This window comes from Rhinoderma darwinii, chromosome 11 (assembly GCF_050947455.1).
Source record: "Rhinoderma darwinii isolate aRhiDar2 chromosome 11, aRhiDar2.hap1, whole genome shotgun sequence".
Taxonomy (NCBI): Eukaryota; Metazoa; Chordata; class Amphibia; order Anura; family Rhinodermatidae; genus Rhinoderma; species Rhinoderma darwinii.
The window spans coordinates 49,809,397-49,821,331 of record NC_134697.1 but is presented as its reverse complement, the minus strand read 5'-3'; the positions used below and the strand labels follow the sequence as shown (position 1 = coordinate 49,821,331).

The following is an 11,935-nucleotide window of genomic DNA, read 5'->3' as shown; positions in this document are numbered from 1 at the left end:
CATAGTACCTAGAAGAATTTATGCTGTTCTGAAGGCAAAGGTTAGTCACACCAAATATTTATTTGATTTTGATTTCTCTTATGTTTATTCACTTCATATTTTGTTAATTAATAAAAATAAATATTAACACTACTGTTTTTGAAAGCATTCTTGCTTTACAGCATTTTTCCACAATTGCCCAAAACTTTTGCCCAGTACTGTGTGTATGTATACAAATATATATACAGTACATGTTATAGTACAACTGGACAGGGGTTTAAACCACAGCCTAGGGAAAAGCCTATAACTAGATTGAGAGAGGTAGTTTGATATAGTATTTGGTTAGATAGAGAGGTAGTGTTAGTTGGAAAGCAGAGAAAGATCTATATAGTACATCTATATAGTACAATAAGAATGAAAATTAGCTCATACGAAAGCCCAGGGAAAACACTATAAGCATAAACTGGTCACCAAATATCCACAGGTTATGATGTGGTTAACCAAAGTAACTGTAGGTAGATCAGAAGAACACAGACGTACCTGCCCTATTGAAGATGACTGTGAATCTATTTTTAACCCAAACCAATCGTGAGGATTTCAGCAGCAATGAGTATTTGTGCTGGATAATCATAATGAGCAGTGATGCAGCTATAGCTCCCAGAGTCCCAGCACACATGAATCTCGTCTGCTAGCTCATGGCTGGGAGGGAACTACACACAGGATTCTAGTAGATCTGCATGAGCTCCTGGACTGACACAACTGGATTCTTGGGTTTCCTTCAAGACAAGTAGAATGATCATTTCTTCTTCCAACTCTCATGGAACTGATAAGACATTACCCTTGGATCTTTGCTGGGTTTGTTCTTATGGATGTAAACTATGATCTGCACATCTTAATATATGAGGAGGTAGCCTCTTTATTGGTTTTGTGAAGATTGTAGTCATGTGGGGACTGTGCAAGCCTGAGGCTGCAAATGACTCTTTCTTGTTGGTATTCTTGTAATTATTTGTATGTTCGTTGTATATTCTACTTTTGCTGACCTTTAAATGCCTGGAAATTTTAGTGGACAGATAAAAGCTTTCCTAGAGAGTAAGCTGCTCCAGGAGTCCTGTAAATGAAAAGGAAATGAACATCACCTGGTGTCCACCCCATGGAAAACCTTTCAATTTACAATGTCACAATCAATGTGTTAAATGCAGAACTCGATGTTGCCAGCAAGGACTTGAGCCTACGGGCACTTACAGGCTTGTTATTGTCTCTTCTTATACTTTCAACTCTCTTGGGGAACACATTGGTATGCTTGGCGGTCATCAAATTTAGACACCTCAGGTCCAAAGTGACCAACTTCTTTGTCATCTCTTTGGCTGTGTCAGATCTATTTGTGGCTCTACTGGTGATGCCATGGAAGGCAGTGACTGAAGTAGCAGGGTACTGGCTCTTTGGAAACTTTTGTGACACCTGGATCGCCTTTGACATAATGTGCTCCACAGCTTCCATCTTGAACCTGTGCATCATTAGCTTGGACCGATATTGGGCTATTGCAAGTCCTTTCAGATATGAGAGAAAAATGACACAGAGGGTGGCTTTCATCATGATCGGTGTAGCCTGGACTTTATCCATCTTAATATCATTTATTCCTGTGCAACTCAGCTGGCATAAGTCTCACGAGTATGTTGGAGAGCTTAATGCTACAAACCAGACCGAAAACTGTGATTCCAGCCTTAATAGGACATATGCCATATCTTCTTCTCTCATTAGCTTCTACATACCTGTGGTCATCATGATTGGGACATATACAAGAATATATAGGATAGCTCAGACTCAGATAAGGAGAATCTCCTCTCTTGAAAGAGCTGTAGAGCACGCTCAGAGCTGCCATCCAGATTGTTCTCATGAAAACTCCCTAAAGACTTCCTTTCGGAAGGAGACCAAAGTCTTGAAAACATTGTCCATTATTATGGGGGTATTTGTGTTTTGCTGGCTGCCATTCTTTGTTTTAAACTGCATGGTACCATTCTGTCACATTGGTCTTCCAGGACCTAGTGATCCAGAACCCCCATGTGTTAGTGAGACCACATTCAGTATATTTGTGTGGTTTGGGTGGGCTAACTCATCCCTTAACCCTGTCATTTATGCATTTAATGCAGATTTTAGAAAGGCTTTCACTACTATTCTGGGATGTAACAGATTCTGTTCCAGTGCCAACGTTGAAGCTGTGAACTTCAGCAATGAGTTAGTGTCCTACCATCATGATACTACTTTTCAGAAAGATATCCCTGTCACTTACAATAGTACCCAGCTCCCAAATGTTGTGACTGAAGACCAAGAGGATTTGGAAGGGCATTGTTTTGACAAAGTGTCTGTGATATCGAATTCTCATGGTACCAGAAGCCATAAGAACTTGCTATTACCTGCTAGTGTTCAGTTTGAATGTGAGGCAGAGATATCATTAGAAACAATCACCCCGTTTACTTCTGGGGGACCCCTAGAATGTCATCCACATGCAGTGACTGATGAAGACAGTCAATATACTACAAAACTATATTAGAAATGTAACACCAATTATCTTTAGTCAACCATAGTATTCAGATCACATGCTAAGCAGATTTTTTATGGCAGGTGGTTCCCAGTGATAAATCATTAGATCGATATTCCAATTGATTTCATATCAAACACGGTGAGTACTATCATTCAGCGAAAGGGTAAAAATAACCCTAGACAATGTAGCCATTTTCTGTCTGTTCAACATTATCGGTGAGAATAACTTTGTTCGTAAACCTCAGGGACTACTGCTAGTATTTTTTCATCTTGTTCTCTGTAATGGTTATTGAAGTTTTAGTAAATGAAAGGAAGATAACTTTGATGGCATGTATTCAGCTCTTCAGTTACTTGGTATGTGAAAAATGTAAGATAACTAATTGGCCATACACAAAACAATATTTTCCAAATAGATGAAAATTCAATAAAATGTTGCAGAAACTGTATATTTTAAATGGTACAAACAAGTGGTTTCAAACAACCAAATTTCTGGTAAAAAGATCTTGCTTGTTGTTAGTAAATCATTTAGTCAGTTCAATATCCAACACAAAAATGTTAAAAAATGTTGATCATCAGGTGAATTCAGGCTCATCAGACCTCTGTATAGTATCCAATCTTCATATAATATGGTGTAAAATTGTTCTTTGTATGGTCTAACCATCACCTCTATTCATTAAAAACATTTGTAAAAGCAGGGTTTTTTAGTCTTTTTTTTATGACCATATATGTAAATATTTTATTGTTTCCCAGCTGATGCTCACGTACTCACATTCATCACAGAGATCCTCATAGGAGAGCCCTCTTTTACAGTACAGGAATGGATGTAAACATAAGTATTTAATAGCAGTAAAGCTTGTTAATTAACTTCGTTGTTTTCATATATTTGCATGCCATGGGGACTTTATAAACATAGTGCTGATGTCAGCATTTTTTTTTATCATAAGTCAATGATAAAAACACATCCATGCTAGTATTTTTTACAATATGTTTTAGCAAAAACAGCTGATCATGATGAATTAGTCCACAGGACCTATTCATTTCTATGGGACAAACTGCTGCCAAAAATGCATTAGTTTGCATTAGTTTGCAGTCAAGATAGACTGCAAATAGAACACTATGGTGGATGAGCCCAAATGCATATAACGGTCTAGACATATTGCATGTGAACTACACATGCCCTTTTGTAGTAATTTCTGAAAAGCATTTTTGGGTAAACAATTAGGCTAGGGATACACATCAACTATTGGTTGCCCAAAAATTGCGGAAAATTGCACTATTAAGGCAATCGCGACAATGTTACCTTATGGGAAATCTAGTCACAGGACTTTCCACCATTGCATAAAGTGCAATCAGGTCAGATTTTTTGTGATGGTTGCAAAGTTGCACGCCACCTTGTTTCACATAGGTTACATTACAGTAATGCCAGGAATTTACTGTGAATCGTGGCCAACAAGAGTCGTCCTGTAGCTCTGACTTGCTAAATACTTAGCAAGCAACTATCAAGACCAATTTACATTATGCATCTAAATATATTGCATGCAACACATATGTAGGATTTAGGCCTCATGCACACGACCGTAGCCATGTGATTTTCGGGTCGGCCGGCAACGGACTGTCAGCCGCGAGCCGCCCGCAAATCGCGAGCCATGCACATGGCCGCGGCCATTATTTTCAATGAACCCGGACCGCAGAACACAGGTAATCGGGAGAAATTTCACCCCATGCTTCCAGAAGCCCCTCCCACAAGTTGGATTGACTTGATGGGCACTTCTTGCGTACCATACGGTCAAGCTGCTCCCACAACAGCTCTATGGGGTTGAGATCTGGTGACTGCGCTGGCCACTCCATTACAGATAGAAAACCAGGTGCTTGCTTCTTCCCTAAATAGTTCTTGCATAATTTGGAGGTGTGCTTTGGGTCATTGTCCTGTTGTTGGATGAAATTGGCTCCAATCAAGCGCTGTCCACAGGGTATGGCATGGCGTTGCAAAATGGAGTGATAGCCTTCCTTATTCAAAATCCCTTTTACCTTGTACAAATTTCCCACTTTACCAGCACCAAAGCAACCCCAGACCATCACATTACCTCCACCATGCTTGACAGATGGCGTCAGGCACTCTTCTAGCATCTTTTCATTTGTTCTGCGTCTAACAAATGTTCTTCTGTGTGATCCAAAAACCTCAAACTTCGATTTGTCTGTCCATAACACTTTTTTCCAATCTTCCTCTGTCCAATGTCTGTGTGCTTTTGCCCATATTAATCTTTTCCTTTTATTAGCCAGTCTCAGATATGCCTTTTTCTTTGCCACTCTGCCCTGAAGGCCAGCATCCCGGAGTCGCCTCTTCACTGTAGACGTTGACACTGGCATTTTGCGGGTACTATTTAATGAAGCTGCCAGTTGAGGACCTGTGAGGCGTCTATTTCTCAAACTAGAGACTCTAATGTACTTGTCTTGTTGCTCAGTTGTGCAGCGGGGCCTCCCACTTCTCTTTCTACTCTGGTTAGAGCCTGTTTCTTGGCAATTTCTCGCATAGAATAGCCTTCATTTCTAAAAACAAGAATAGACTGTCGAGTTTCACATGAAAGCTCTCTTTATGTAGCCATTTGGAGAGTTTAATCGAACCCACAAATGTAATGCTCCAGATTCTCAACTAGCTCAAAGGAAGGTCAATTTTATAGCTCCTCTAAACAGCAAAACTGTTTACTGCGGTGCTAACATAATTGCACAAGGGTTTTCAAGTGTTTTCTAATCATCCTTTAGCCTTCTAAGACAGTTAGCAAACACAATGTACCATTAGAACACTGGAGTGATGGTTGCTGGAAATGGGCCTCTATACACCTATGTAGATATTGCATTAAAAACCAGACGTTTGCAGCTAGAATAGTCATTTAGCACATTAACAATGTAAAGAGTGTATTTCTGATTAATTTAATGTTATCTTCATTGAAAAAAACTGTGCTTTTCTTTCAAAAATAAGGAAATTTCTAGGTGACCCTAAACTTTTGAATGGTAGTGTATATATATATATATATATATATATATATATATATATATACATACATATGTATTCATCTAACAATATAACTATATATTAACTATATAGATGTATACATGTGTATATCTATCTATCTATCTATCTATCTATCTATCTATCTATCTATCTATCTATCTATCTATCTATCTATCTATCTATCTATCTATCTATCTATTATTGGGCAACTTAGTGTTGACCAGATAAATGTGTACACACGTGTCGGGGGTCATTATAAAGTCCCATTATAATTGAAGGTAACAATGTTTCCTATGACATTTTCTTTGTAGGGCTCATTAAAATATAGAGTTCACAGATGTTGTTGGGAAATTGGAACACAAAAACTGTATGGTCTTCCTTGCAGGGTTTATTAGTAATAACATTAACACTCCAAATACATTAGAGTAATTGATTCACGGAGTTGGTCTGACTGCCAGGGGTGGAATAAGGTAAGAATTTTTCTGTCTATGAAGCTAAATTGGCAGATGCCTCACAGGGGGTTTTCTTTGCCTTCTACGTCAATATCACACATTGAGAATTCGGCTGAACTTGGTTGGCCTTCGTCTTATGTTCAACCTTGAAACCTATAAAGAGGAAAAGGCAAAATTAATGAAAAAAAAATGTAACAAACTAAAAATGTGCTGTGAATCAGAATAACTGAATAAGTGAGGGAAGGCAAGGTATATTTGTGTAGATTCACAATAAGCCTGAAAGCTATATGTACATTTTCACCTACAACAGACTCCCCCCCCCCCAGGCCTCATAATCTTGTGTGCATTTTGAGAAAAGACAATGCTTCCTACAAAATGCAATAAAACTTGGTCATACTGTGATTCATGTCCATACAAACACTCTGCATGCAAATAATGTACAGTATAAAATCTAGAATATCAATTTCAACTCCACAGACAACGATATTACTGCAGCTAGTATATTACCTTCTGCATGAGATATTTTTGAATTATCTTGTGGATTTTACATTAAAATAATGCTATTCAACCCTAAAGCTTTCTAGACATACAACAAGCTGGTCTTTACTGGCATATATGTATTCCACATTTTAAATTCATTAAACAGTATGTCAACCTTTGAACATAATTTTACGGTTTATATTGTAGATAGATACGAGCTGCATAAAAATGAGTACATTTCTAAATACATTGCATTATAATCTTGTGCTGTCTTCTACATCCTAGAGCTGCAATGGCAATTCTGCTATTTTGGCATTGGAAACAGACAACAAGCATGCACAACCCTAGCAGCTTAGCTGGGCTCCTATCATGAGCAGGTGGGTCATTTAGCTATTCCTACAATTGTACAGTGCCTGATAATGAGATATATTCCGACGGAATCAATAGCGCAGTCGACTCCGCTATTGATTCCGTCATTAAAACGGAAACCTGCCGGAATGGTGACGAATGGAAACCATTAGCAATGTTTCCGTCACCATTTATATCAATGGTGACTGAAACAAAAGCTGTGGTTTCAGTTTGACTTTCCGTTGCAGAGTTCACCCGACGGAAACCTCAGACGGAATCCCGGAACGAAAAGCCGACGCTGATCTGAACAGGCCCTGAATCAGTATGGGCTATTCAATAAGTGCAAGTTCCAGCCACCGCAGCCGATTCATGCAGTGGAAATATATATTTCCTTTGTTAGGAATAAAATAAATCATTTGAAAAAAGTCATGGTACAAAAAAAAGATATCAGAAATCGAATGCGAGCCAAGCATCTGGCTCTTAACCCCTTCCCACCGTAGCCCATTTTCATTTTCGTTTTTTCCTATCCCACCTTCCAAAAGCCATAATGTCTTTATTTTTCCGTCGATATAGTCCTACGAGGGCTTGATTTTTGCGGGACGAGTTTTAGTTTTTCATAGCACCATTTATTTTGCCATATAATGTACTAGGAAACGGGAAAAAAATAATTTGTGGGGTAGAAAATGAAAAAAACAACGATTCCTCCATGTTTTTTTGCGCGCCGTTTTTACGGAATTCACTGTGCAATTAAAACAACATGTTAACTTTATTCTGTGGGTTAAAACGATTGCGGCGATACCAAATATATATACCGTATATATCGGCGTACAAGACGACGTTTTAAACCCTTAAAAAAATGTCAAAAGTGGGGGGACGTCTTATATGCCGGATATTGTCTTATACACAGGTTGTGTGTTACCTTGTGAGCCTGCAGTCCGGTACACAGGCTCCCGGGATGCACGGAATCCGCCACGGATCTGAGGGAAGCCGGTATTAGCCGCCAGGGAACATCTCTGTAAGATCCTGTAAGCCTCCGTAGATCTCTCTGGCCCGCCCTTTCCTCTCATTCCCTGCCTCTCAGATCTCGCGCGATGAAGCAGCCTATCTGCGCATGCGCGAGTTCAAAGAGACAGAGAGTCCTGGGTCCTGCCGCCGGTTTATGAGTATGGTACTACAGTATACAATGGCCATAGTGAAGCGCTCCTGCACGAAAGGGGGACGACGACATTTGGGTTTGGGGGTTTAAAGACAGCTTATAATGGAGTCGGTAAGGTTTTAGTATTGATACAGGGTATATGGAGGGGCAATGATGCGCTACTGCTATGAAGCGCTCACACATGCTTGGGGGGTGGGGTTTGCAGTGTTAAGAGGGGTATAAGGGCAGGCCAGATGGATGCACTAATGCTCCAAAGTGCTATTACAGTAGTTACAGTATAAGAAAGAGGGCTGGGCAAGCAGGGAGAGCTGACCAATCTAAACAGGATTTGTACAACAAGCACTCCAATCACTGGTATGGCACTGTACATACCGTACCATAGCTTGCAGTGATTGGCTGGAGTATATCTTAAATTCTATATTTTAAGGGTAAAAGTTGGGGGTCGTCTTATACGCCCAGTCGTCTTATACGCCGCCATATACGGTAGTTTTTTCTATATTTTACTACTTTTACAAGTAAAAACCATTTATTTTGTGTCGCCAAATTCCGAGAGCCATAACTTTTTTATTTTTCTGTCGATTAAGTGGTATGAGGGCTTTTTTTTTGCGGGATAAGCTGTAGTTTTTAATAATACCATTTTGGTGTAAATGTGACGGTTTGATCACTTTTTATTAAATTTTTTTGTGGGAGATGAGGTGACCAAAAAATAGAGATTCTGGCGTTTACAATTTTTTTTATTTTTTACGGCGTTCACCGTATGGCTTAAATAATGATATATTGTAATAGTTCAGACTTTTACAGACCCGGCGATACCAATTATGTTTATTTTTTTTACTGTGTTCTAGGGGGAAAATGGGAAAAGTTTTTTTTTTTAACTTTTAATTTTTTTTTACATAAAAAAAACAACTTTATTTAACTAATTTTTATTTATTTACTTTTTTTATTAGTCCCCCTATGGGACTTCAACCAGCGATCGTTAAGTCGCTTGCACAATATACTGCAATACTAATGTATTGCAGTATAACTTGATTCTGACAGGCAATTATTAAGCCCTGCTGGTGCACAAAGATGCTTCATTACTCCCACAGGCAGCCATAGCAACTATCGCACACCCCCCCCCCCGCGATTGCGTTGCGAGGGGGGGCGCAATAAGCTGTTAGTCGGGGTCGCCCACCTCTTTCTAACAATTTAAATGCTGCGATCACTTTTGACCGCAGTATTTAACGATTTAAACGAGCGGGATCTCGCAATGCCTCCCGTTACTCTAAAGTGTCGGCTGTAACAAACAGCTGACACCCGCATCGTATGGAGCGGGTTCACTCCGTGAGCCCGCTCCATACTTCCCCTACCCGACTTTGGCGTATGGATACATCAAATGTCGGGAAGGGGTTAAAGAATTGGCAGATAATAGTGATCTGATGATCAAACCTGCAGCTAAGGGGAGTGCCATAGTTGTTATGGACACCTCCCTTTATCTGCAGGAAATGGATTACCAGCTTAATGATGACAATATTTAGTCTCTATTGTCTGCGGATCCTAAATTTACATGACTTCATGAATTTTAAATTTTGATTACTAATGGTTTTGAAAACAAGATTATTGACAAGAATCTGAGTGACTTTTTGCAGGTCAGATTTCCCATAACCCCTGTTCTATATCTTCTGCCGAAGATTCACAAGGACCCTGTGAGGCTCCCAGGATGTCCCATGGTATCAGGGAGTGATTCCCTTTTCCCCCTGCAGCTATGTTCATAGACAAGATCCTAAGGCCATTTGCTATAGGTGCAGAATCGTACATCAGGGATAACTCGGACTTCCTGGTCAGAATACATGACCTTTTGGTCTCTGACTGGTCGCTCCTTGTTACCCTTGATGTGGACTGTCTTTACACCTCAATAGATCACCAGCAGGGTATTTGAGCCTCCTTATGCTATCTTGAGAGGGCTGGGTTCTCTGATGAAATGATTCATCAGATCACTTCTAGAATTCATTTTAATGAGAAATTATTTTCTAGTAGTAGATAGGTTCTATCTGCAGAAGAGGGGGAATGCTATGGGATAGAATATGGCCCCCCACATATGCAAATATTTTCATGCGGCGGATTGAGGAGGACAATGTCTTCCTCATCTGGACCAGGTCACTTGGTGAATTACAGGAATTTAATATATTTCTGAATAACTTGAACCCTATGATTAAATTTACGATGTTACATTCTGATTCATCTATTGAGTTTCTGGACAATAATTATTTTCTCAAAAAAAATGGATAGGAACAACCTCTTATACTATGAGAATGGACACCCTAGAACAATGATGAAATCTCTGCCTCACGAATTGATCAAATGTGTAGGAAATTCAGGAATAGAGGCTATCCGAAAAATTTGTTAGAGATCAACAAAAGAAAGTTAGAGACACTAAATAGACATGACCTTATGAATACCACTAAAATTAGGAAAAATGGTGCTCGCATACCCTTTGTATCAACCTTTTCTACTATTAGCCCAGAGATCTTCACTATCCTGAGGAAGGACTGGAGTGTCCTAACAAGGGCTTTTCCAAAAATTGTTGAGTTCCGAGATATGCCTATGATGGCCTATAAGAGGGGAAGGACAATTAAGAATCGCCTGGTTAAGGCTGATATTGGGTCCAAAGTTGCTTTACAAACTTTTTTAGCTTTTCCTAAATTAGGATGTTACCCGTGTTTAGGATGCAACTATATAATTAAGGGCAACACATTTAATCATCCACAGACTGGTAAAATAATGAAAATCAATGGGTTTTTTACATGTCGTACATCCTATGCTATTTACCTACTTAGTTGTCCTTGTGGACTTCACCATGTAGGTAAGACAACTACAGAAGTAACCCTTAGGTTGAGGAATCACAAGTCAAATATCAATACAAAAAGAAGGGATTTACCAGTATATAAACATGGGATATCGCAACTACAATTTAGAATTATAGACTCAGTACCACCAATGAGACGTAGTGGGGACAGATAATTAGCCCTAAAAAGGAAGGAGTTTGAGTGGATCTATAGATTCTAAAATATTGAATATCCGTTTGGTCCACAAATTTAGAACAGTAGGAGGTGACTTGCCTTGGCCTGGGAGATGCTTTGGGCATCTTTCTTTTGTTTAATTAGTTCTATGTACATGTTAGATATGGAACCTAATCTCGACTTTGTTCCATGCATACATATATATATTTTTTATTTTAGCTTTTTGTGTATGTTTGTTCCTATATATTGTGATTTTTAAATCATTATTGTTCTCTCTTTTGTTTCACAGATATTTACTTATTCGGAAATGAATGAACGTTGTTTTAAAAAAGAACAGAAGCCGTTTTGGGTAACTACATTTATATTCTCTATAATAGGGCTATCTATGCATCTTTTAGACTGCATTTGTATGATCTTTAGGACATTCAAATGGCGACAATATTCCAAAAGTTATTTTTTATATAGACATAGAAACACTATTAACAGACTCCGTATTTCGCAGTGGCCAGTTAGATGGCAGATATAGTACTAACTAGCGGGCTTTTCATGGTTGATCTAGTTAACTGCCCTATGTAGGGAGTACTATGTTATTTCAACTGCCATGTGCAGTTCTGAAATTGATGTGCTGTAGTTGGCGCATGAGCAAAAATGGTGAAACGCAAATGCCATATTGGCTCTTGCACAGTAGTGTCTATTTCATGCTATGCGTTCCACTGACCGAATCTCCGGTTTGGACGCCATCTTTTGACATGCGCAATAGATGGGCGTGGATGCCGCTGCTCTAATGTCTCTGTACCGGATGCTTCATCCCTCGGTAATGTATGTACAGTTTCCTTAATTGGCCTCTGTCCCTTTCCAATGTAACATAATTGTTAATTATACACTTTTAGAGTTGCGTACACTGAATATTGTTTGTGACGATCAAAGTCGTTAAAATATTAATTCACTGTTATTTTCATATATTGAACATTTA

General features: G+C 39.0%; 1 protein-coding gene across 1 annotated transcript; it reads left to right on the top strand.

Moving 5' to 3' along the window:
- Window positions 1-615: 615 nt before the first annotated feature.
- Window positions 616-3,143, top strand: LOC142663847 (D(1C) dopamine receptor). The gene has a single exon (XM_075842677.1). It carries the CDS (start codon window positions 1,130-1,132, stop codon window positions 2,525-2,527), a length of 1,398 nt encoding a protein of 465 aa, XP_075698792.1. The 5' UTR covers window positions 616-1,129; the 3' UTR covers window positions 2,528-3,143.
- Window positions 3,144-11,935: the final 8,792 nt, after the last annotated feature.